This window comes from Canis lupus, chromosome 2 (assembly GCF_011100685.1).
Source record: "Canis lupus familiaris isolate Mischka breed German Shepherd chromosome 2, alternate assembly UU_Cfam_GSD_1.0, whole genome shotgun sequence".
Taxonomy (NCBI): Eukaryota; Metazoa; Chordata; class Mammalia; order Carnivora; family Canidae; genus Canis; species Canis lupus.
The window spans coordinates 22,123,698-22,150,572 of NC_049223.1; the positions used below are offsets into that span (position 1 = coordinate 22,123,698).

General features: G+C 43.2%; 1 protein-coding gene across 1 annotated transcript in view; it reads left to right on the forward strand.

The window, feature by feature from the left end:
* The window catches only part of SEPHS1 (selenophosphate synthetase 1), a 28,283-nt gene extending 6,874 nt beyond the window's left edge, over positions 1-21,409 (forward strand). Inside the window, 7 exon segments of the mRNA NM_001190410.1 lie at positions 1,796-1,903; positions 2,907-3,061; positions 7,366-7,456; positions 9,797-9,896; positions 17,658-17,870; positions 20,091-20,125; positions 20,127-21,409. Of these exon segments, the coding sequence (NP_001177339.1) occupies positions 1,796-1,903; positions 2,907-3,061; positions 7,366-7,456; positions 9,797-9,896; positions 17,658-17,870; positions 20,091-20,125; positions 20,127-20,306 (882 nt within the window). The 3' untranslated portion in view covers positions 20,307-21,409.
* The last annotated feature ends 5,466 nt before the right edge of the window (positions 21,410-26,875 follow it).

Consider the following 26,875-nt stretch of genomic DNA (forward strand, 5'->3'; position numbering starts at 1 on the left):
AAACCCGTCTGGCCTCTGCACTCGCTGTGTTCCATCCCCAGGAGCAGCACTCCTGAGAGGCTGAGGCATGCCACACCCAGGCCCCCACCTGACCCGGGGGCATAGGGGGCTAGTTCCAGAGCTCAGTCTTTAGCCAGCATCTCTTCAAAGCATCAGAGAGGATAGAACGTCGCTGCAGCCCCAAGCAGTGGTGGGCACCTCCAAGTTGCCAAACCCCAGTCACCCCTGCTGTTGATGCTTCTGAGCTCACTGCCAGTCTGCTAGGAAGTCGTAAAAGAAAAAAAAACCTTGAACAGTGAGCCAGCTGCTGAAATGATCACACCTGGGAGCTTGATTATCCTTATGTCAGAAGAACAATTTGTTATCTTCTCCTTTGCAGTCTAGAAATGACAACTTACATTATTTATTTATTTATTTATTTATTTATTTATTTATTTATTGGATCGGGGTTGGGGGAGGGCAGAGGGAGAGAGAGAGAGAGAGAATCTCAAGCAGGCTCTGTGTCCAGCACAAACAGAGCCCAACACGGAACTCTATCTTTTGACCCTGAGATCATCACCTGATGATGATGATGATGACTCTTGAAATTAAGAGTCTGATGCTCAACAGACTCAGCTACCCAGGTGTCCCTGTTTTGTTTTGTTTTAAGATTTTATTTTTGAATAATCTCGATACCCAACCTGGGGCTCGAACTTACAACCTCAAGATCAAGAGTCACTTGCTCCATCCACTGAGCCAGCCATGTGTCCCCGACAACTTGTATATCTCCGATTTAAAAAAATCTGTATTACCTTTTTTTTTTTTTTTTTAAGTTTATGAGAGACAGAGAGAGAGAGAGGCAGAGACAGAGGGATAAGCAGGCTCCTCGAAGGGAGCCTGATGTGGGACTCCATTCCCGGACCCAGGATCACGCCCTGAGCTGAAGGCAGACGCTCAACTGCTAAGCCACCCAGGCGTCCCTGTTACCATATTTCTATTGAATTAAAGTTCTTTACTAAATAATAGTTTACTGGACATGCTTTTTTTTTTTTTTTTTTTTTTTTTTAATTTTTATTTATTTATGATAGGCACACAGTGAGAGAGAGAGAGGCAGAGACACAGGCAGAGGGAGAAGCAGGCTCCATGCACCGGAAGCCTGAGGTGGGATTTGATCCTGGGTCTCCAGGATCGAGCCCTGGGCCAAAGGCAGGCGCTAAACCGCTGCGCCACCCAGGGATCCCTGGACATGCTTTTTATGTGCTTTAGAAAACAGTCTGACTTCAGGCCTGGATGTTTTTTCTCTTCTATTTTTTAGTTTCTCAAGCAAGATGTTTTTCCTGTTTATCTTCTATAGCCTTGAAAAGAAACTACCAAAATTTCTCCGTCCCTATGTTATAAAAAACGTCTTCTCTCTAACCAACAAGGTGAACATATTTTTAGAGTCTGTTTAGGATACGTCACTGTTTCCAAGTTTGCTTTAGGACACTTGTTTTCCAACCTTTCCATTGCAGACCCATCTGCTCCAGCCTGCCGCCCCAGCATCTGCCCCCAATCCCCATTTCCCATCTAAATGAATTGCGGGCTTCTCCTGGTATTTAGAATGGGAAGCAACACGGAAATTATTTGTTCTGCACAAAAAAGAAGAGGCGGTCATGGGAATGTCAGAAAGTGGGAAGGAGTGGCCTAGTGATTAAGAAAAGGACACAAAACGGGGACCATGTCCCTGGAAAGTCCCCGAGTTCTCCTGGGAGGTGCTCTATAGGCCCTCACGGAAAGTCCCCCAGTTGTCATTTCTCACCCCTCCCCTCTCTTCCAGGGCAGGATAGCATGTGCCAACGTCCTCAGTGACCTCTACGCCATGGGGGTCACGGAATGTGACAATATGCTGATGCTCCTTGGGATCAGTAATAAAATGACTGACAGGGTAAGTAGTCTGTTGTCTTGATGGCATCACTTGCCTGGGTAGCCCTTTGTCCCCTATCTGTAACGTGAGGCACCCAGGCTGCGTGGCTCTCCTGCTCTGTCGGGCTCCCCGTTTATTTCTTGGCAGCTGTCCATAAATTAAAATAGAGAGTCTGGCCTCTTGTTTTCGTTTCTACCACCTGCTTCCCTTCCTCTCTTCCAGGTAGACTGAAGCCAAGACAGGCATGTTGGTTTGCTTTAATAAAGTCGAGGCCGCAGTACTAGCACGTCCCCCAGGCCCACCGTGGTCCAGGCCCAGCCTTACAGATGCAGGCCCAGGGCACTTAGGGCATTCAGGGCGGGCGCCTGCCTCTGCCTGCTGCTTCGGTCACTGCTGGAGGCGGTGCAGCGGTGGGGAGGGGGGGTCAGTGTGTTCACGTGCTCACACAGCAGTGTCCGTGGCCTCGCTGCCGGTACCTGCCGTTTGACAGAGATGATTTCCCCTTAGATTGTTTTTGAAAGGTATCTGTTCTCATGCCTCAGAAAGAGTTTCACTGTGCCTCATAGAAACGAGTTTTCCGCCGGCCCTTTTGTGCTCCCACAGAGTGTGCTTGGGTCTTGGGTCCCTTACAGCCTCTGCAGGAGGCATGTGGATGCATGCAAAGCTAGTCTTAGAATTCTGAAGGACCACTTCAAGAGCTGGCTTTCAGATTCAGGGCCCACTTGGGTGTCCAGCCATATTCCAGTTTTTAGTTCTGTGTTGTCTGGGTTTCATTCACATTGTAACCTAGAGCGACTTCCAGCTTCTGATAAAATGGCTACAATGTAAACTGTTCCTCCTCCTTTCTCTGCCCTGGCTGTCAACCTCAAGACTCCCTTTAAGGGTTGTAGATTATAAGTGTATATAATGCTTTATTATATACACTTATAAGTGTAGATTCTTTATTATTATAAGTGTAGATTCTTTTCTCTAGGTGTGGAACTGAATTATGTTGACTTTTAATTTGTGTTCTTTTAAACCCTAGGAGAGGGATAAAGTGATGCCCCTAATTATACAGGGTTTTAAAGATGCAGCAGAGGAGGCGGGAACGTCTGTGACTGGTGGCCAAACGGTGTTAAACCCCTGGATTGTTCTAGGAGGAGTGGCTACTACTGTCTGCCAGCCCAATGAATTCATCATGTAAGTTGATTTTGTTTCACATCACCTGGCCTGATTCTCCCTTTCTTCTTAATTTTTTGGTAGAGAATTATTGACATATAAATTCACATCCCGTCAATGGTCTTTGGTATTTTTACAGAGTTACATGCCCATCACCAGAGTTGATTTTAGAACATTTTGTCACCCCAGCCGAAGACCCATCCCCCTCACTGTCACTCCACGTTACCTGTGCTCCATTCTGCCTTCTTTCATGTCACATGATACTAGCATAATATATTTAAGGTCCGTTTTGTAGTACTTTATGCCTGTTTGTTTTTTAATTTTGAGGTGAGGTTTTTCCACCCCCCCCCCGAAGTACAATTCATATAACACAATTTCACATCATCATAAAATACAACTTTTTAAAAAAATGTTTATTTATTTGAGGGGCACCTGGGTGGCTCAGTAGGTTGTCTGCCTTCAGCTCAAGTCATGATCCCCCAGGGTCCTGGGATTGAGCCCTGCATCAGGCTCCCTGCTCAGCAGGGAGTCTGCTTCTCCCTCTCCCTCTGTGTGCTCCTCTCTCTCTCAAATAAATAAACCTTTAAAAAATAAAATATTTATTTATTTGAGGCGGGGAGGCTGCGGGGGGAAGGAGAGGGACAAGCAGACACACAAAGAATGCAGAGCCTGATGTAGGACCTGAGCCAAAACCAGAGTCAGATACTTAATGGACTATGCCAGGACCCCCATGAAATTCAGCTTGTTAAAATATACACTCCACTGGCTGTTGATAGTCACAAGGTTGTGCAACTGTCACTCCATCATCCTTGTCCAATTCCAGAACATTTTGATCGCCTCAAAAAGAAACCCTGTATTTATAAGCAGTCACTCCCAATTCCCTCCCCCACCCACTGCCTTATGCTCTGGAAACCACTAATCTACTTTTCTGTCTTGTGAATTTGCCCATTTTATTGTATTTTGTTTATTTGAGAGAGAGAGAGCATGGAATCAATCATATGATATATCAGTATTTTGTGTCTGGCGTTCAGTTAGCGTGCTGTTTTCAGACCCCATGTTAGAGTGTATGTTGGTGTTTCTTTTTTTTTTTTTTTTTTTTTTTTTTATGTTGGTGTTTCATGCCATTTTATGGCTAAATGATGTTCATGGTATGATAGACCACTGTGTGTTCACAGTTGATGGTCCTTTGGGTTGTTTCCACCTATTAAAATGGTGCTGCTATGAACTTATGTGTGCAAGTTTTTGTGGACCTAAATTCCATTTCCCATGGTTATATACCTAAGAATTATCGAGTTGTGTGGTAACTTTATCTTGAGCAACCATCACACTGGTTCCCAAAGCAGTGGCACCATTTTTACATTTGAAACAGCAGCATTGGGAACACCTGGGTGGCTCAGTGGTTGAACATCTGCCTTTGGCTCAGGGTGTGATCCTGGGGTCCTGGGATCAAGTCCTGTGAGGAGCCTGCTTCTCCCTCTGCCCTCTCTCTTTGTGTCTCTGATAAATAAAATCTTAAAAAAAAAAAAAACAAAAACAAAAACATGGGCAACCTGGGTGGCTCAGTGGTTTTGGGCTGCCTTCAGCCCAGACTGTGATCCTGGAGACCCAGGATCAAGTCCCATGTCAGGCTCCCTGCATGGAGCCTGCTTCTCCCTTTCTCCCTCTGCCTGTGTCTCTGCTTGCCCCCCCCCCCCCCCCCTCCGCCCCGGTCTGGTCTCTCATGAATAAATAAATAATCTTTAAAAAAAAAAAAAAAACAGCAACATAGTAGAATGGCAGCGTCCACATCCTTGCTAGTACTTGTTCTGTTATCTTCATGTTTGGTAATAGCCATCCTAGTAGGTATAAGGTGTGAAATTGGCATTTCCCTGGTAGGTAATAACATGAGTGTCTACTTTCCAGCCATTTCCCGGATCTTTGGGAGTCTCTCTTTTTTTTTTTTTTTTTTTTTTTTTTTTGAAAGATTCTCTCTTAATACAAGTTATTAACTTTACATGTTTGATGTCTTCTTAAGAAGATGTTCAGTTTTCTGAAGGAACTAGAAACTCCATTTGTTTTCCTTTATTTTTTTTTTTAAGATTTTATTTTTTAGAGAGCGTGAGTATAGGAAGAGGGAGAAGCAGACTCCCTGCTGAGCAGGGTGCCTGATGCGGGACCCAATCCCAGAACCCTGGGATAATGACCTAAGCCAAAGGGAGATGCTTAACTGACTGAGCCACCCAGGTGCCCCTGATTTTTTGTTTGTTTAATTTGTTTTTGTGGATAAGTACTAACAGAAAGTGTTCATATGATTCAGTATTAAAAAAATACAGAAAGATCTACAATGCAGAGTCCCTTCCTCATTCCTCATAACCAGTTTTCCTTCCTGGATGAGGCAACTGCTTTTACCAATTTTTAGTCCATTTATTATTGATATTTAGATTACTCAATAATTTTGACATTACAAATAGTGCTTTAATGTGTAACTACATACATAGATCATTGTGGGTATGTGTATCTCTTGGTAAGAAATTCTTCAAAATAGAATTGCTAAGTCAAATATATATGTAGAGTAATTATGATAGATCTCTCCAGACTGCCCTTCATGGAGGCTCTGCCAACAGTGAATGGGACATCCTAACCAACACAGCATGGTAACAGATCTCTTGTTCTTTGCCAGTCTGCCTGCTGGCTTTAAACCTTACTCCTTCGTGAATAAAGTTGAGCCTATTTTTCATATATTCATATATGTCTTTTGCCCATTTTTTAATTGATGAGAGAACTCCTTTTAGAGGTGCTATCTGATAGCTTTCATGTTAAAGGTCTTGCATTTTACTTAAATCAGAAAGTTTTGTTTTCCTATGTTTTATGTTGGTAGTTCTCAAACCTCCACACAGAGGACAAGAGATCCTGGAGTCCATCTCCCTCACAGATTTCAGCTTTTCAGTAGAAAAAGAACTTAGCAGTTGCAAAAATTTGAGAGGAGAAAATAATAAAACAAGCTTCAATAGATTTTTTTTTTTTTTTTTGGACAACAGCATGTATATTTAGTTTGTAAAACATGAATGAGCCTCCACAGGTGGTTATATTTCATTAAATAGTGCCTATAAACTTAAAAATAATGTAGTAGTTTTATTGCATGTAACTTGATGGTAATTTTTGTGGGTGGCACATGACCTGTGATGGTGCAAGAATATACCGGTGTTAAGTTGTGGCTGAGTCAGATTCAAAGACATTTATGGGGGCGCTTGGATGGCTCAACAGGTTAAGCGTCTGCCTGCAGTTCAGGTCATGATGCCAGGGTCCTGGGATTGAGCTCCGTGTCAGGCTCCCTGCTCAGGAGAGAGTCTGCTTCTGTCTCTCCTTCTGTGTGCTCCTCTCTCTCTCAAATACATACATAAAATCTTACTTGATGGTAGGGGGAGGCAATGGGGGATCCTGGGGTAGAGCCCCACATCGAGCTCCCTGCTGCTCCCCTCTCCCCCCTGCTCATGCTCTCTCTCTCAAATGAAATGAATAAATAAAATCTTTTTTTTTAAAAAGAAAGACATTTATGTTTTCAGGTCTAGTTTTTGGAAAATCAGTTTCCTACATACTGTTACCAAATTAACATTTTTCAAAGGTAGTGAATACAAATGTCACAGGATGAGCTGAGGAGCTAGTTACTGATTGTAAGTCTGGTCCCCTGGCTTTGTAATCGATGTGGGTCAGTGTTGGAGGATGGAGTGGCAGGGTGGACAGTTTGACCCCAGGCGGGGAAGACCCCCACGAGCAACTAGTAGGATGTGGTATGAGCATTTGGCATGGTGGGGGGAGGGATCGGTCTTTGTGGTTTTAGTGTTGGCCTTTTATCTTTAAGACAGATAGCAACCAGGGAGTCTGTCTGGGTGGCAGGTAGGAAACGTAATGTTGGTCAGTTTGAGTTTGAGAACTTTGCTGAAATCACCACAACGTTAGACCCACAGATTGGAGCCTCATCCCCCCGCGTCTCTCCCTCCTCTAGGATGGTGGAACCACCTCAGTTGCCCCAGAGCCATGGAGAGGGGGGTGGGTCCTGAGAATTACACAGGAGCAGGGCTGAGCCAGGGCCCGAGGAGGCTTTTGCCTTTGAAGACAAAGTGATTTGCTTCTTCCTCCATTCTTGGGGGCTTGGGGTGGGGGGGGGGGCTGCAGGTAATTGGCAGACTCTTCAGTTCTTTGAGCATTGCTGCTGTCCTGGCGGTGGTTTGTTTAAATGTGTTTTGCAGATGTGCATACATTTTTACCAGCCTTTCTGGTTCTACTGAGAGTGAGTTTATATCCCTGATTACACTGACTAGAGTCTACTGCCTTGTTCTCTCCTTCAGGCCAGATAATGCAGTCCCGGGGGATGTGCTGGTGCTGACGAAGCCCCTGGGGACGCAGGTGGCTGTGGCTGTGCACCAGTGGCTGGACATTGTGAGTGAAGCGCTGCCTGCCGGGGACTGGGTGTGGACGGGGATAGCACGTTTTCCGAGCCCTGGTAGTTTTTTTGTTGGTGGGTTTGGGGAGCAGGGCATTTGCTCTGCACATCAGGTCAGCTGAGTATCTCCGTCTGCTCCTGCCAGAGTACACGTGCTCGAGAAGATGTGTCTGCTCCAGAGCAAGCACTGCTTCTCATCCAGAAGTCAGCCCTTCCCCTTGCACCTGTTTGCACACATTCCAGATCTAGATCATCTACACATCTGCACTCTGTCTTCCACAAATGAGCCCCTTTAGTTCCGCTTCCAGGGAGGGTTGTATCAGCTATGTCCTTCAGAAATTGTAGAGAGATTGTCTGTCTTCTTTTTTAAAAAAAAAAAAAATATTTATTCATGAGAGACACGCATACAGAGAGGCAGAGACATAGGCAGAGGGAGAAGCAGGCTCCATGTGGGGAGCCCGACCTGGGACTCGATCCCAGGACCCCAGAAGCCTTCCCTGGGCCGAAGGGAGGCGCTCAACCGCTGAGCCACTCAGGCGTCCCTGTCTTTTATTAAATCAAGGTTCCACATATTGAGTGCTCTAGCGCTCATATCTTAAGTATCACTAAAAAAAAAAAAAAAATCATAGAATATATGGAAAGTGTAGTGTTTGGGGGTATAAATATGGGCAGGGTTGTTGACACTTTAAATTTTTATTCACTAGGTTTTTGGCGGTTTTGTTTGGTTGTCTTTTTAAACTAATTAGTAACTGCAACATTTTGTTATCTATCCCATGGAGAAAGCATCTAGAATATGAAGATAGTTATCCTGAGTCACTGTATCACTGAGCTGTGATCACACTTCATTTAGGGTTTTTCTCCTTGTCATAACAATACAATAATTAATACAGTTGTGGCCTAGTCTCACATATCTTGGTGCTTTTAATTTCTGCCACTGTCATCTGAACCACCATTACTGAGAAACAGTCGAAAAGGAGTAACAACTTTATGTTATTTATCAACCAGATACATCTTACTTGATACAGAGAGTAGATGGGACGCCTGGGTGGCCCAGCAGTTGAGCACCTGCCTTCCGCCCAGGGTGTGATCCTGGGGTCCCGGGATCGAGTCCCACATTGGGCTCCCCACATGCAGCCTGCTTCTCCCTCTGCCTGTGTCTCTCATGAATAAACTCACTCTTAAAAAAAAAAAGTTACAGCAGAGCAGAGAAAATCCCTAAGCCACATCCTTGAGTTATTTTTCCCTTCTATCTGGTGATGAGGGGAGATTTCCCAACAGGTAGACTCACCCATAAATCAGATTGCAAGGCCTTCACGGCTAGTAATCCACAGTGGCTCTCTAAGCAACTGCCAGGGTCTGAGTAACCTAGCCAGGTTGACAAAGGAGCCTCCAAGATGAGAGGTTTGGGATCCTTCTCCCTACCCCCAACCTGACACCACCTTTACTTTTTCTTTTCTTTTTTTTTTTTTTTTTAATGCTCAGAATTGAAAAAAGCAAGGCACAAAGATTACCTAACAGCATAAGACCCTTTCATAAAGGTCAGAAGCAACCAAAGAGCATATTGTTTTGGCATCTGTGTGTATGAGAATATTCTCTCTTGTATGGCAGAAGTTGGACGAGTATAAAATTCAGAATAGTTGTTAGCTCTGGGGGAGATACAGAGAGGTGTGGGTTAAGGGGGAAGCACATGGATGGACTTGAGTTACTGCGTTGGGTGGTAGGTTACTGGGTATTATTTAAAAAAAAAAAAGAATGCCTGGATGACCATATCGTGATGCTACAGTCTTTGAAAATCAGACTGAGGACAAAGGGAAACCTCTTTTCACCTGACCTTTGTGACCTCCTCTGGTCACCCAGGGCTGTCGGGGTGCATGCAATCAAACTGTTTACATCCATCAAGATGGCTCAGTGCAGAAAAGTAAAAGTATAATTGTGTGAAAATGCAAGCCTCAGCTTGTGAGAGGAGATGAGAGCATAGGACAGTGTGATCTGTGCCCCGCGGTGGGGAGGTGGGGAGAAGCCTCACTGCATGCACGCTGCGGCCCTGCGTCCTGCTGGGTTTACATGGCCAGGAAACTGTAGTATGTGGCCAGGACCGCAGAAGAGGGGGGGGTTGAAAATAGAAAAATTGCATGGTTCAGCGTCTAACGAGGCACCTGAAACATTAGTCACAGGAAGAGAAAGTTAGAAAACTTCACTTTATGTACAAAATTAGATCAATGAAACCCCCAGAAGATGACCCCTCCTCCCAAAATACGCTCTTTTTCTTTGAGTGGTTAGAAGATGAATCACATTTTTCCCCCTCTTTTCCTCCTAATCTCTGTTCCTGTTACTAGCCTGAAAAATGGAATAAGATCAAGCTAGTGGTCACCCAAGAAGATGTAGAGTTGGCGTACCAGGAGGCGATGATGAACATGGCCAGGCTCAACAGAACAGGTATCGGGGCAGGAGGGCTCATCTCTGGCAGGGATCGGCTAGATGGGAAACATTTTAGGCTTTGCGGGCCACATACAGTCTTGGCTGCCTTGCCCCCTGTCCCCTGGCACCAATTTGTTAAACATGTTAAAACAAACCAAAAAAACCCACACTCTTGGCTGGAGAAACAGGCCAGGGGCCAGATTCAGCCAGTGCGGGAGAACCTCTTCTATTGGTGCCTGGCTTGGGGCCCTTAGTCACTAGTGGGAGTCCAGGTACACTGTGTGTTCCTGTCAGAATTGTGTCTTAAATGTGACTTGCAAAAAAGAAAACGAAGACTATGAATTAGGGGAAACATGTTAGATGAGGTCGTGAGGTCATGACCGCTCTTCTACAGCACGCTTTCAGCTATGTCCCTGGGGTCCCAGGGCACTGTGGCTCTCCCTGTGGTGTAGATTCCCTCACAGTGACAACGGTGCCAGGCATAGAGAAGCAGCAGAGACTATGGACAGATACATGAATTCAGTTTCAACTCACAGAGTTGAGGTTATATTTTCTTTCTGTTCCTTCCAGTCCTACATTTCTGGGATAATAGGCAGTATTGAATTCCTTTGTGCCCCAATAAAAATGGGAAAGAAATTTGTATAATGTGTTTTCAAAAGTCTTTAACATATCAATTCAAGGTGTTTGCATTGTTTACTTATAATTCCCACGTTTGTGTGCATAAATGAGTAATGGCATTATATCATCATTTTTTCTTTATATTTCATTTCTTGTCTAGCTTTATTTGTTTTTTAAAGATTTTGTTTATTTATTCATAACAGACACAGAGAGAGGCAGAGACACAGGCAGAGAGAAGCACACTCCCTGTGGGAAGCCCGATGCAGGACTTGATCCCAGGACCCTGGGATCACAACCCAAGCTGAAGGCAGTTGCTCAACCACTGAGCCACCCAGGCATCCCCTTGTCTAGCTTCTTAATACGGATAAAAAATAGTAATAATAAAATAGTGGCTACCAATTATCTGGTAATTACCGTGATAGGAACTCAACCTGCTTTCCTGTTTAATTCTTAGGACAGCCTTGAAGGTAGCTGCTGGTATCCTCAGTTCACAGAGAAGTAACTTGCTCAGGGTCACAGAGCATGTCAGTGGGAACCTGGGATTTGAAAACTGCTGTTTACAACGCTTTGAAGTATCACAGTCTGTTCTTTCTGAACAGCTAAGTAAGAGATTGAGGCTGTTCCACAGTCTGTATGATAATTGAGCAAATACTTTAGTATGACACGAAGTTTCAAAGGCAGGTTAAAATGAAACCGGAAAGTTCAAGAACCATAGTTATCTTCTAGAAAGCAGCATTGCATGCCAAGGTAATTACTTGATATAGTTCAAACATCTTCTACTCTCTCCCTTTTTTTTGGCTTTCTTATGTATGTAGAAAATATCAGTCCTATTAAATAATTAAGAAGGAAGCTTGAAGGAAGCTTGGGGCACCCAGGTGACTCAGGCAGTTAAGCATCTGCCTTTGGCTCAGGTCAGAATCCCAGGGTCCATCCCAGGATGGTGGGATGGTGCCCTTTGTTGTAGGGCTCCCTGCTCAGCGGGGAGTCTGCTTCTCCCTCTCCCTCTGCTATTCCTCCTGCTTGTGCTCTCTCTCAGATAAAAAAATATAAAATGAAATGAAATGAAAAAAGAGAAGAAACTTTATCCAGTTTTACCACCCAAAACCGCTTCTGTTAGAGTATATTTGTTTTCTTTCAGAATTTTTTTCCTGTTATTGGTCAGTGGTTTACTGTTGTTTTATTATTCGTGTTTTCAACTAGTGATTATCATACATTTATTTGTATTTGGAATCTGCTTATATTCACTTAATATGACTGAATTCTTTTTTACACATTATATAGCCCTAGTATACTTAATTTTTAATGCCTGGATGGTCCATTAGAGAGCTGTAAGATAAGAATTCGTCTTTTGCCCACTCCTGAATAGTTTTTTGGGTGATCACATTTCACATTTTTCCATAGTTTGTTTTTTGCATTCCAGGAATATTTCGTTGGCTGTATTCCACGTCACACTTTGTCCTTAGATGCTTCATCACTTAGCTCCAGGGCTTTTTCTTTGCGTTTCTCTACTCCTGTGCCACTCACACTGTTTAAGGAGTCCTTTCCCCTTTTTTGGTTCTTCAAATAAAATCGTTTCATAGTAAGAAAGGGACTTGTAATGGTTTAATTTTATTTGTATGAATTTTCAGTTTGCTTGTGTTTGAGCATGTAAGATTCTGCGTCCTTACTTTTGTATACTGCTGGTCATGACAATGTGGCAGCTTATGGAGGAGTATTTGATCATATCTAGCAAAATTACGTGTGCATTTATTTTGACCTCGCAGTCCTACTTCTGTGACTCTGCCTCAAAGCTCCACTTGTCAAAATAGGAAATGGCATGTATACAAGACTCTGCATTAAAGCCCTGGTTATAACTGCAAAAGGAGGAGACAATCCAAATGTCCGTCAGTAGGTGTCTAGTGTACGTGCACACTGGAATGCTATATAGCCACTAAAAAGGAATGCAAGGTCTTTATTCCCAGATGCTCTAAGATAGGATCAAATAAAAAAGGGACAGAAACACGTATACGATGTGCTGCATTTAGTGTGTTTATGTGTGAGTAATATGCATTGTATACTTTTAAAAAGAAACCATGGGGGGATCCCTGGGTGGCTCAGTGGTTTAGTGCCTGCCTTCAGCCCAGGGCCTGATCCTGGAGTCCGGGGATCAAGTCCCACATCAGGCTTCTTGCATGGAGCCTGCTTCTCCCTCTGCCTGTGCCTTTGGCGCTCTCTCTCTGTGTCTATGCATGAATAAATAAATAAAATCTTAAAAAAAAAAAAAAAAGGAAACCATGGAAAATCATTAATAAAAATAATTACATGTAAGAGGAAATTAGGGCGGAAGTAGACCTCTTTGAAGTTTGCCTTCAAAATGAATGTTTTCTGTAGTTAAAAAATTATATTAAAAATCATATAGCTCACAAATCTAAACCAAATATTTTAAAAGCTGCCAAAACCACATGGGGAAGAATTATTTCAAATTACTTTGAACCTGATACTTTCTTTCTTTCTTCTTTTTTTTTTTTTTTTTTTTAAGAACTTTATTTACTTATTCATCAGAGACACAGTGAGAAGCAGAGACAGGAGAAGCAGGCTCCATGTGAGGAGCCTGATATGGGACTCGATCCCAGAACTCCGGGATCACACCTTGTGCCAAAGGCAAATGCTCAACCGCTGAGCCACCCGGGCATCCCAAACCTGATATTTTCAATGTGTATCCTCAGGACAAAAACCCACAAAGATATCTCATTGTATTCAGTGGGCTTTGTTTGTGAGATTATCGGGCTAGTATGATAAAGCAAGTAAGTTAATATAGTTTGGAACAAAGATTTTAAGAATAAAAAGAAGTAAAAAATAAATAGAAAAAAAAAAAAAGTAAGCCCAAAAAAGCCAAGTTAATAACTGCAATCTTTACTTTGGAATTATTAGTATGAACTCAAGATTTTTCCCCCCCTAAAAATGTTATTTTCCAAGCCTGTTGAAAATAGTAGGGAATCCCTGGGTGGCTCAGCATTTTAGCACCGCCTTCAGCCCAGGGTGGATCCTGGAGACCCGGGTTTGAGTCCCACATCGGGCTCCCTGCATGGAGCCTGCTTCTCCCTCTGCCTGTGTCTCTGCCTCTCTCTTTCTCCTCTGTGTCTTTCATGAATAAATCTTTTTTTTTAAAAAAGGCATAGTAGAAGCAGCAATAACCCACTAGTAATGAACTCCTGGTGCCCAGATTCTGATCTGAAAATTAACATTTCCCATGAAAAAGTGCCAGGTCTCCTTTGCGAAATGGGTGATTCCAACTCTGTGAAAGGAAGTACAGAAGATAAGCCTGGGACCTCCTATGCCAGAGGGTAATAGAGGTATCCACGAATGGGTAATGTCACAGCACCAGAACTTGAGGAGGCTCCCACCAAATGGGGCAGGAACATTTTGAACATCAAGAAGAGTGACTGAAGCCAGATGAAGCATACCAAGTATCTGTCAGTGAGACCATAACGATAATTAAAACTTTTTGGCTACCTTTGGAGGTTGCTAGAGCACTAATGTATTCTGAAAATAAATTAATTAGGAATCAGTCACACATTTCACCTCTCTTGTACAGACTGTATTTCAGGAAATCTAAATAAGTTGTTTTTAAAATTCCTTAGAATAGTCCCTTCTAATAAATGCAAGAAGAATAATGGAATCACACACTTGACATTTTGCTGCCCGCTTGATTTAACAAGCCTCAACAACAAGCATCCATGGTTTCTAAAACCATTAGGTGAAAGGTTCATGTGGAAGTGATAAGTGCCCCTGGTCCCCACCAATGAAGTACTCTTGCCAGAAAAACTGAACTTGAATCTATCTCATCAAGCCATGGATCTGTCTGCGAGGATGGGCAGTATGTAAGGTAGCAAGACATGTCACCATGAAGGAAGATGGCAAAATCCAGAACACAGGAACTTTTACAGAAAAGATGACTGTTTCTATAACAAATGCACGCCCCATAGTGGAGAAGAAGGAGAAACTCTTAAAAATTCAGAGGTTTAAGAGACCTCTGTTAAAGTATTAATTGCATTGGAATGATAGTAGTATTGTGGTTAACAAGTTATTTTTATCTTTTAGAGTTCCATATTGAAATATTTACAGATGAAGTAGTCTGACTAGGGTTTGCTTCAGTGTTACCTTCCCCACCCCATCCACATCCCCCAACAAGTAGGCAGGAATAGATGAGGTCCTAGCAGAAAGATGGCAGTAGTTGAAGCTGGGTTTTGTTGAGTATACAGGAGTTCATTGTAGTGTACTATTTTTCTCTGCTTCGGTGTTTCATTAAAATGTCCATAGGAAAAATTACCAACGGTAATTCCCTATGTAGGGACCAAATGGTGATGTATACCTAAAAATGGAATGCCTCTTACTAGGATTCAGTGTGTCCTCTTGTATCCTCTGGTCATCTCAGCTCACCCAGCGTGGCACCAGGAAAAGCTTCTTAAGTGCAGATCTTGGCTCATATTAAATGTCGCAGGCTACACCACTGCCCTGGGTACAGAGACGATAATAGAATGATGTCTAGTGGGATCCCTGGGTGGCGCAGCTGTTTAGCGCCTGCCTTTGGCCCAGGGCGCGATCCTGGAGACCCGGGATCGAATCCCATGTCGGGCTCCCGGTGCATGGAGTCTGCTTCTCCCTCTGCCTATGTCTCCGCCTCTTTCTCCCTCTCTGTGTGTATGACTATCATAAATAAATAAAAATTAAAAAAAAAAAAATAGAGTGATGTCTAGTTGCTTAACCACCGTAATGGATGAGTAATGTCTGTTCTTCTCTCTGCCTTAGTTGTTGAGAATGCACGCAAGTGTAAAAGAGATATTGGTCTAAAAAGAGAAAATGTGCCCCCAAAACACATCCCCTCTGGAATACACTGGTAAACATAGGGTGTATTTCATTTCATGAGAAAGAGGTGTTTAAATTTTTTTTTTTTTTAAGATTTTATTTATTCATGAGAGAGAGAGAGAGAGAGGGGCAGAGGGAGAAGCAGGCTCCGCACAGGGAGCCTGATGTGGGACTCAATCCTGGATCCCCAGGATCACGCCCTGGGCTGAAAGCAGGGCTAAACCGCTGGGCCACCCGGGCTGCCCAAGGTGTTTACTTTTTTAAAAATTAGACTTTCACTCCTCCCCACAATGAAATACTTCAGGATGAATCTAACAAAGCATGTCCATGCTCCACATGAGGAAAACTGTAACACGATGACAGAAGTCAAATAAAATGTAAATAAATGGAGAAGAGTTCCAGGTACAGAGGTCGAAAGACTCAATATTGTCAAGATGTCGGTACTTCCCAACTTGATGTATGGATTCAGGGCAGTCCCATTCAGGATCCTAGCCCATGATTTTGTGGATATTGACAAGCAGGTTTTGAGTTTAAACGTAGAGGCAAAAGACCCAGAACAGCCAGCTGTGTTGAAGGAGAGCCGTTGGAGGACTGACTACCAGCTTCAGAACAGTGTAAGCTACAGTCCTTGCCACAGGAATAATACGTGTATCGGTGGGACCACAACACAGTCCAAAAGTGTACCCACATACTTACACTTTGATCTTTGACAAAAGAGCAAGAACAATGCAGTGGAGAACGGATCGTCCTCTCAGTAAGTGTTGCTGGAACAACTGGACATTCACAGGCAAAAATTCAGAATGGATCGCGATAAATGTTCAATTCCTAGAAGGTAACGTTGGAGAGAACTAGGTGACCTTGGGTTTGGTGATGACTGTTTAGATACAATATGGAAAGCAATGATCTATTAAAGGAAAACTAGACAAGTTGGACTTTATTTAAAAAAAATGCTCTGTGAAAGATGCTAAGAATGAAGAGATAGGCCATAGACTGGGACAAAGTCCTTATAAAACACATACTAATACGATCCAGCGGTCATACTCCTTGGTATTTACTAAACTGAATGTGACGACTTCTGTCCACCCAAAAACTTGTACCCGGATCTCTTCACAGCTTTACCCGTATCTGCCAAGACTTGGAAGCAACCAAGAAGTCTCTCAGTAGGTGAATGGATAAGTAAACAGGTCCACCCAGGCAAAGGAATATTAGTCAGTTCTACAAAGAAACGAGTTATAAATGACCCAGAGGACACTTAAAAGCATATTTGAGGGAAAGAAGCCAATCTGACAAGATCAAATGCTCTACGATTCCAATTCTGATAATCCAGAAGAGGCAGTACTGTGGAGACAGTAAAAATATCAGTGGTTGCCAGGAGTTGGGGAGAGGGGTGGAATGAAAGGGGGAGCACAGGACTTTTAGCGCAGCGAACAGAGTGTAGGATACTCTAGGGATGGATACCTGTCACTCCTCAACTGCCTACAGACTGTACAACAAGACTAGTGTGTATGTAAAGTAAGAACTTCACTTACCTATAATGTATCCGTAATGGCTCATCACTTGTAACAAATGTACCACCTAATGCTGGATATTAATAGCAGGAGAAGGGGCGGGGGAGTTATTAGGGACCTGGAGTTCTTCCCATTCAATTCTCTTCAAACCTAAAACCACACTGAGAACTTTTTTGTAGTTGTTAAAATTTAACCTGTGCAGAACAAGTCAGTTCAGTTGTACTGAGAGTGCCTTGAATTTAGGTCCATATTAAAAAGCCTTGTTCTTTGATTTTAGGATGACTTAGACCGTTTTACTTTGTGTTGAGATAGTGATTCGTCTGGACAGACTTTTTTCTACTTTACTGGAAAAGTACTATTGATTGAAGCTACTGATCGTTCTAAATGGTTCCAGTAGAGTAAGAAATCAACTTTCAGGGACGCCTGGGTGGCTCAGCAGTTGAGTGTTTCCCTTTGACTCAAGGTGTGATCCTGGGGTCTTGGGATCAAGTTCTGCATCTGGCTCCCTATGGGGAGCCTGCTTCTCCCTCTGTCTGTGTCTCTGCCTCTACCTCTGTCTCTCATGAATAAATAAATAAAATCTTAAAAAAAAATCAACTTTCAGAATGTTATTCTGGTTTGGGTTTTTTGGTTTTTGTTTTTGTTTTTAGAAATTACATTTTCATTATTCCAGTGTGCCATCTCCTTGATAGATTGGGAATTCTGAGAACAATGTGTATTTTAAAATTTTGAGTTGAGGAAAGGTGTTTCTTTCCTCCATCTTCACTTATGTCACTAGGTAATAAATGGCTCCTCTGTGTTCTCCTAGCTGCAGGACTCATGCACACGTTCAATGCCCACGCTGCCACCGACATCACGGGCTTTGGGATTTTGGGGCACGCACAGAACCTAGCCAAGCAGCAGAGGAACGAGGTGTCCTTCGTGATTCACAACCTCCCTGTCCTGGCCAAGATGGCTGCTGTGAGCAAGGCCTGTGGAAACATGTTTGGCCTCATGCATGGGACCTGCCCAGAGACATCAGGTACGAGGACCCTGGGCCCAGGTCTGAGGAGTAAAGTAGCCAGGCTAACCTGACAAGGAAGAAGCCAAGTACACGAGCACGACCCCACTGTGCGTGAGGTCAGTGCTGCCAGAAACCTTGGCCTTCTTAACACCAATGTCCTTAGCTCCCCTGGGTGCTGTGGGTCACCTGACTCCCGCCAGTCTGTGTGTGATCCAGCGACCTCCAACTCAGCATTTGTTTGGCGATAGGACAGGATGGAGGGAGAATATGGGAAAAATGAGTCCTTACTCACGGGACACTTAGCATTTGAATTAACTGTGATCCCTCTAGGGTACATTGATCATGCTATATATTTTCCTTGCAGAAAATGTCCAAAATTGCCATTGTAAGAATGAGATAGAATATCATGTCTCCAGAGTTCCCCTTACCTGGACTCTTGGCTTCCACTCTGGATAGCCTTCCTCTTTTTTCAATCTTTTGTATTTCTCTTTTCTAACATCTTTATTTCCCAACCCCGATCACAGAGTGAAATCATCTGGAGATTTAAATATCTGTGCCAAGACCTGACCTGTGTCAGGAATCCTGATTGAGCCAGTCTGGGATGGGTCTGGTCAGCAGCAATTGTAGCGGTGCCCCAGGGGGTTCTGGGAGGCAGCCAGAGGCGAGGAGCACAGAGCCCTGCCCACGCTCCAGCTCTCTAGAAGGGCCCGCTGTTCTCTAATAGGCCTCCCAGGGCCTCTGTAGAGGACTCTTCAGTGTCCTGTCTCTGTAACAACAACAAACCAAATCCATTTTTTAGAAAGAGGGTTCCAAGAGGACAGACAACTCCTGTGTTGGTTCAGTGTAGGGCTAGAACAGTGCCTGCCAGGTGGTGGGCCTAGAATCCAGGTTGAATGAACTAACAGGTATTAATAACAAATCCCTTTATTCAAAGTTGAGAAGTTTTTACTTTTTGGTAAAAGTATGAATACAAAAAAAAAGTATGAATACATATTTTTTCCTGATGCGTTATTTCTACTTAGAAATCCATACACTTTTCTGTCTTTGCTACTGATGTGATGAAGGCTTTTCCTTTTTTTTTTTTTTTTTTTTTTGATGAAGGCCTTTCCAACATGTTTCAGCTTTTTCTGTTTTGAAGATTACAGAGCCACTGACCGGACCTAGATATTGAGGCATACACTCCTTCATGATCTTAATTTTTAAGTTAAAAAATAAGAATACAAAAGTCTTTTGTGTAAGAGGATTCTATGTAGAAAATCAAGTCAGGAAAAATTCTCTTACGGTTTAAATATTTCTTTCAATGAAGCTGCGCCTGAGTGGCTCATTCGGTTAAGCATCTACCTTAGGCTCAGGTTATGATCCCAGGGTCCTGGGATCAAGCCCCGCATTGTGAGCTCCTTGCACAAGAGGGGGTGCTGCCTCTCCCTGTGGCTCTCCCCCCTGCAAATAGTGAAATCTTTAAAAAAATTGTTTTTCTTTCAGTGTAACAAGAAGATAGTAGCTAGCATATGTATATTACACTGTGCGTGAGGTCAGTGCTGCCAGAAACCTTGGCCTTTTTTTTTTTTTTTTTTTTTTTTTTTTAAACCTTGGCCTTCTTAACACCAATGTCCTTAGCCCCCCTGGGTGCTGTGGGTCACCTGACTCCCGCCAGTCTGTGTTTGATCCAGCGACCTCCAACTCAGCATTTGTTTGGCGATAGGACAGGACGGAGGGAGAATATGGGAAACTACGCCACTCAGAACATATATATATATAAAAAGATTTATTTATTCATTCAGAGAGAGCGAGAGAGAGGCAGAGACACAGGCAGAGGGAGAAGCAGGTTCCATGCAGGAAGGCTGATCCCGGGTCTCCAGGATCACACCCCGGACTGCAGGCGGCGCTACACCACTGCGCCACTGGGGCTGCCCAGCTAGCACATATATTATTAGGATACCTCACTCCTGCACAGTTTTCAGTGTTTCGCAGCCTGGTAATTCCCACACTTGAAAGTTGGTTGTATGTGTTCTTTAATGTAGTAGTTCAACCAAAGTCAATAATTGCCAGACATATCATCTGTGGGATGTTAGTGGATAGGAAAGGGCAGTCCCTGTGTAGAGACAGAAATGGGTTGTGGGCCAGTGGGCCAATCGACCACCTGGGTGGACGTGCCCTGGAAAACTGGTGGCAAAGGGAACTGCTGGCATGGCATCACTGCCGACCGTGATCCTTTCTCTCTGTTTTTCCCTTTGTCAGGAGGCCTCCTCATCTGTTTACCACGAGAGCAAGCCTGCCCGGTTCTGTGCAGAGATCAAGTCTCCCAAATATGGGGAGGGCCATCAGGCATGGATTATTGGGATCGTGGAGAAAGGCAACCGCACCGCCAGAATCATAGACAAGCCCCGGATCATCGAAGTTGCACCGCAGGTGGCCACTCAGAACGTGAACCCCACCCCGGGTGCCACCTCTTAATCTAGACCCAAGTAGCTATCTGGTTTTGTTTTTAAATAGAGCTATTTCTTTTTTCATCATTTCAATTAAAGACGATACACGACAACAAAAATCTCATTGTGTCTACACATCTGGTGACCTTAGGTCGATTTGTGAGTGGATGCAATTAATAAAATAAAATCCATTGCCTTTTTTTCCTGTTACATTAACTGAAGATGCACCTAATCTTGAGGCAGCTTCTGAGTTGAGAATTATATTGTTATCCAATACTGTTGATTCATTTTGAATCTTTAGACACTTATCTCTTGCCGCGTAGGCTCTTTCTAAAGGTGCTCCCCCGTGGCACAGACATTACCGGTCGTGGTGTCAGAGAGCAGTTGGTGTCTGTTCATTTCGTGCGTATTTATCATTATCAGTCTGGTCTTTTTTTAAGTGTCTTGGATGATATTCTGGAAAGATGGAAGTGGTAAGTGACACAGTGATATCCCCATAGTGAGAGGGTCATATGGTTCCTTCCAGCCTTTGCTTTGTAAAGCCCAGTCTTCTCAATTCGAGAGCATCTCTTCTGACCCAGGACACTTTCCCAGGAGAGCATTCAGTTAAACAAGGCAAGTGCTTAACTCTGCATGGAAAGCACTTGGAAGACAAAAAAGAAATTTAATTTCTTTTTTGGTAGCCTTCCTAATATTTACAATAATACCATTTAACTGTTTCCTTTATCGACAGCAAGAAAGGATACTTTTTGCCATGTAATTAGATGTTCTATAGTAAGACAAGGAATTGGCCTTCCGGAAGGGGGTTCATGTATGATACTCATTTACAATTCAATATATAATTAACTACACAAATAATTTTTAAATATAATCAATAATAAAGACTGTTCTGTGGATGGTAGTGTTTAATACATTTTATATTTTGTATAGTGATTTCAGGCCTTTTGTTTTCTTAAAATCAGCAGTTATTTAGCCGAATTTTTAGCATTATTTTGTCCTTGGCGCCAGTACTTTGTGCACGCTTTTTGTGATCTGTGTTAAAAATCCGCATTGCCAACATCACAGCTCGAACTTAAACTTGTTCAAATAAATATTTAATTTTTTTTATTGCTCTTGTATAATCAGATGCCCCCTTTAGTATTATTTTAGAAGTGTTGGGAGGGTTTTGGCTAAAAGTACAATTTATTGGGGAAAACTAGATTTTAGTTTTATAAAACTTTTAAGTCTTTCATGGGACCTATATTTTCTTGAATTAAATTTTGTAGTTCTAGAACAAATAGGTGATCTAAAAAGGTGTTTATCCGTGTTACTTAAGAACAGAGGCTTCCTTCTGTTGTAACCCACAAAAGCGAGAGGGACTGTGGTCATTAAGCACAAGCGCTGACTCCTCGAGTATCCGCCTGAGAGAAACAGCACCTGGCCCAGGAGCCTCCCAACGCCTCCTGCCTCCAGGCACCAAAGCCTGGACATCAGAGCCTGCCTGTCCTCCCCAAAGGAAGCACCCCTTGGAGATGAAGCCCCAGAAGAGGCTCGGCTTGGATGCACCCTCCACGAGGAGCCAGAGGGCAGCCTTTCTGCAAGTGGGATTGGAACTCAAGCCATAAGTACGCTGTGCGGGACCCGACAGGCTGCTACGGAACTGACAGTAATTGGACATTTTATAGGGATTTATACACATGTTGGTCCTCAAAAGCGACAAACCAGTGCTCTACAAAATAAAATGTGTTGGAAACCTCTGAGTAAGGTGAACATACTGTTGGGCTTTTTTTTTTTTTTTTCTTTTTTTTTGGTATACTGGTGATGACTAAATCTAAATTCTTTTGAATGTCCATCATGTCTTGAATGCTGCTGGCTTCTTCGGTGGCAGGTCTCCTGAGAGGCAGGGAGCTAAGCAGATGATGTCCCTGAGGAAATCATCTTCGTGAAGATGGATTTTGTAAAATGTTGGGTACATGCAGGTCTGTGTGATTCATGTGATCCCGAGGAGGAAGAACTGGTCTTTAAAGCAGGGTTTCCCAGAGTGCATTCCAGATCATCTGGGGGTGCTTGTCACGGGCACGGTCTCGGGTCTCGCCACAGACCCGCAGGATCCGAGTTCTGGGTGGCCCAGGGAGTCTGTCTTCCACCAGCATCCCAGGTGGCTCCGTGCACTGAAGTTGGGACCACAGATCTGAGGAGTGTCCCAGAGGGCCAGGAAGAGGCAAAGGAGGGAAGGAAAGTGCAGTTGCTCTGGCAGCACCACTCTGGGCCCAGCAAACACGCACCCACGCCCAAGAATTTGGAGAGTTCCTTGAAGAATCAAGTGATTGAATATTTGACCTCTTAGCAAAATCTGTGTAGGAGATCTTCCAATTTGGTGAATACTTAATAAATAGACAATTATTTGGCTTCCTGATAGCATTTTAAAACTTCACATTGACCTTGGTATAGTGAGTTGTTTTCCTTAAATCCTATGATGTAGTGCATCCAAAAATACAGCTTGTTAAAATGCACGGCATTTTTATTGTACCCTGAAAGGGCAGGGCCCTGGTGAGGTAGGTTATTCCTTTGGGCAACAGGAATCACCTATCAAGGAATATCAAGGCTTAGCTTGTTATATTTGCACAGGCTGTGTTGAAGCTTTTACTGTAATTCTGTCTAGGAAGAGAAACTGAAATATTGTGTAAGCAATATGTACTTTTTGGCTAAATATTTTTGAAATAACTTAGTATGTTGTAGTCTCCAAGTTCTGCATGCCTTATGATGAATAAATGCGAGTGTTTTAAGTTGTTCTGATCTGAGATGTTTGAGCCAGCAGTTTTGGTCTGAATTTAGCGTTGCCTTTCAAAGAGTTATAACCGAATTCTAAGTTTTACAGTTTTATTCTGTAAAGAGAGACCAGAATAGCTATACTCTACTACCACTGCGATGCATTTCTTTATTTTCAGAAGTAATAAAGCAAGCATAGATAATGATGCTTCAGATACGTACCTGTGTTGTGTGTACATGTATGTGCGTACGTAGAGCGAGGTCTAGATTTCCCCAAACCTACCTCCTTGAGCTTCTCATTCCCTACACTCAGAGCAGCCTTTTGCTCTAGATGAGGTATTGGTTGCATAGATAATATACTTTTCAACAATAATTCGTACCTTCCTTATTAGAAGTCTTCATATGAACAATGCAACTGTTGAACATGCCAGTGTCCACAAGGTAAACCAACAGTTTCAAAAGCCAATTCTTGAACGTGGAGCATGGAAATACCATTTTTGCCTTTGGTTGAGTCTCCATGTCTTAAACCTAAACATGGCTCAACCCAGTGACCCATGGTTTTACTTGGCCTTCATCAAGTGAAGCCATCAGTGGGACAGGGTACTCCTGGATATCTAGACAGGTTCAAGAGGTGCTGGAATCCACACCTGCCAGTTGCTTTGGATAGGTGAGTGAACATTGGGTGAATAGGTGAATAGGTCTTGGACTATTCTCTAGGGTCTCCTGTATTTCCTTTTTTTTTTTTTTTTTTTTTTTTTTTTAAGATTTTATTTATTCATGAGAGACAGGCAGAGACACCGGCAGGGGGAGAAGCTGACTCCATGCAGGGAGCCCGACATGGGACTCAATCCCGGGACTCCAGTATCACACCCTGGGCCGAAGGTGGCGCTAAACCGCTGAGCCATCCGGGCTGCCCTGTATTTCCTATTTTTAAGTTCTTAAATATTTGATCTCTGACTCCATACACACGGGATGTTTTCAGATTGGTTTCAGATGGTATCTGATTGCCCTTCCAAGTCCTGTTGCCTGTGGAGGGAGTTTCATGGTTGGAGGACTGCATATAATGAAGCCTGCCAACACTTGGTGGAAGGAAATAGAAAATTCACTCTACTAGTGATGTGGTTGCAGAACAGCCAATGTATTTTTTATTCTGTATTTCAAGAACATAAGCATATGCACCTACAAGTTCATGGAGATCTATGAAACGGTAAGTTAATTATCAAGTCTTGTATTTTGCCTAGTTCTTAGAATTGTATACAGTTGGTTTCTAGAACATGGCCCCACTTTGGTCCATTTTGGATAATTAAGAAAATTATAGCAGTCAAACCCTGTACCTGTGCTCCCTGTATCTTACCTTGTCCATCCCTAGAAGCCTTACCTCCCACTCCCTTTCACCCACTTTGCCCCTCGCCTCACCACTCTCCCCTCCGGCAACTGTCAGTTCTCTGTATTTATGAGTCTGTTTCTGCTTTTTCTTTGTGTTAGAGATTCTACATACAAGTGATATCATATGGTATGTCTTTCTCTGACTTAGAATACCTTCTAGGTCCATCCATGAACCGTGTTTAAGTTTTAAATAAAACGCTAGATTCTATTTCTAGCACGTTAAGAAACAAAGGAATCAGATATACATCTATAAAGATTTCTCAAATATTAGAATAAGACCGTTAACGTGGACATTTTTATCTTTTTAAAGATTTTATTTATTTATTCATGAGAGAGACAGAGAGGCAGAGACACAGGCAGAGGGAGAAGCAGGCTCCATGCAGGGAGCCTGACGTGGAACTCGATCCCGGGTCTCCAGAATCACACCCCTGAGGGCGGCACTAAACCACTGGGCCACTGGGGCTGCCCAACATGGACATTTTTAAAGTTATAAAGGGGTGCCTGGGTCACTCCGCCAGGTGGGCATCCGGCTCTTGGTTTCCATTTGGGTCATGATCTCAGGGTCATGGGGTTGAGCCCCACATTGGGCTCTATATACTAGGTGGGGAGTCTCTTTGAAGATTCTCTCCCTTTGCCCCTCCTTGCTCCTGTGTGTGGGTACATGAGAGCTCTGTCTCTATCAAACAGATGAATAAATCTTAAAAAAATTAAAAGTCATAAAATTAAATAGCCATCATCCACCTTAGCCAGTCAAATCGATCTAGTAACTCCACTTCCATTACGTTTGTGGGGTGCTTAAAATGCGGGTGACATTTATTTCTGATGCCCAACTTTTTACTTCGAAAGATTTTAAAAATTAGCAAAGTAGTACAATGGATACTTCTAGAAATGTTAAGTTGTTGATATTCCACAACGCCTGCCTTCTCTCTGTCTATAATGTATGCACACAGCCATTCCTTTGTTGTTTTGGTAGAGCCACTCTCATAAATGAATTGTGGACATTGTGACACTGAAACAGCAGGTGCAGGACCTCCACAGGTGATCAGATGATTTCAGGTGATCAGAGTGCCTTGAATCTAGCCATAGCATTTTCGTGGCACTTTTTATAGGATGAAAGAACTAACAGTATAAAATAATTGAAGTGAGCAAAACTAAGAGAAATACCAAATGAGAGGTGGAACTTAAAAAAAAAAAAAAACTGGCATAGAGACACCACCCTGGTGCCCTGGTTGGGCATCTGACTCTTGATTTTGGTTCAGCTCATGGTTTTAGAGTCAGGCTCTACGCTCAGTGGGAAGTCTGCTTCTCTCCTCCTCCTCCCCCTGCTTGTGCTCTCAGTCTTTCTCAATCTAAAATAAATAGATCTTTAAAAAAAATTGGCGTGTACTTATATATAGTCATATATATGGTTGTGCAACATGTTTATTCTCAGTTAATAGATCCTGGACATAATTTCCTATCATAGTTTCCAATCATAGATCAGAAATATCCCCATTCATGTTAACCCGAATATAGTTTTCCTTGGTATACTCAGTCACTGAAATACAGACAATTTTTGAAGATACTCCTGTGTCCAGTCCATTCACCTTAAGTTTTGTTGAATGCTAATCCTCGGAATGTTGAAAACCTAGATATTGTACGTCCATACCCTAGCTAATAAAATTTGAAGAGTTTTCTAAGTTTTATTATTTAAGTAATCTCCCCGCCCCATGTGGGGCTCGAGCTCATGAGCCTGAGATCAGGAGTGGCATGCTCCTCTGACTGAGCCAGTCAAGTGCCCCAAGATTTGAAGATTTTTTAAAATACTTTATTCATTCATGAGAGACACAGAGAGAGAGAGGCAGAGACAGAGGCAGAGGGAGAGGCTCATCGCAGGAGCCCGATGTGGGACTCGATTCCTGGACCTAGGATCCCAACCTGAGCCGAAGGCAGACACTCAACTGCTGAGTCACTCAGGCGTCCCTGGTTTTTGTTTTTTAAAAGATTTTATTTTTTTGACACAGAGAGCAAGAGTGCGCACACAAGTAGGTAGAGCAGCAGGCAGAGGGAAAGGGAAAGGGAAACTCCGCTGATCAGGGAGTCTGATGTGGGGCTCAATCTAGGACCCCAGGATCATGACCTGAGCCAAAGGCAGATGCTTAACCCACTGAGCCACCCTGTACCCTAGCAGCATGTTTATACGCTGATGGCAGGGGGAGATCCAACAAGGTGGAGAAGATGAGAGTCTTTTGAACAAGATTCTGGAAGAATCAAGACAGGAGATAGAGGTTACTGCACAAGGGGAGGGCTGGCTTTTGTTGAGAGTGCTGAACTATCCTACAGGAGCTGAGAAAGCCAAGTATGGGCCTAGTTGCAGGTAGATGGCCAATGTGCTGGTTTCTGTTTGGTACATGAATGAATTTGATTAACTTTAAAACTTGGTACTAAATTACCTGGCTATGATCATCTATTCTTCTCAAGAAG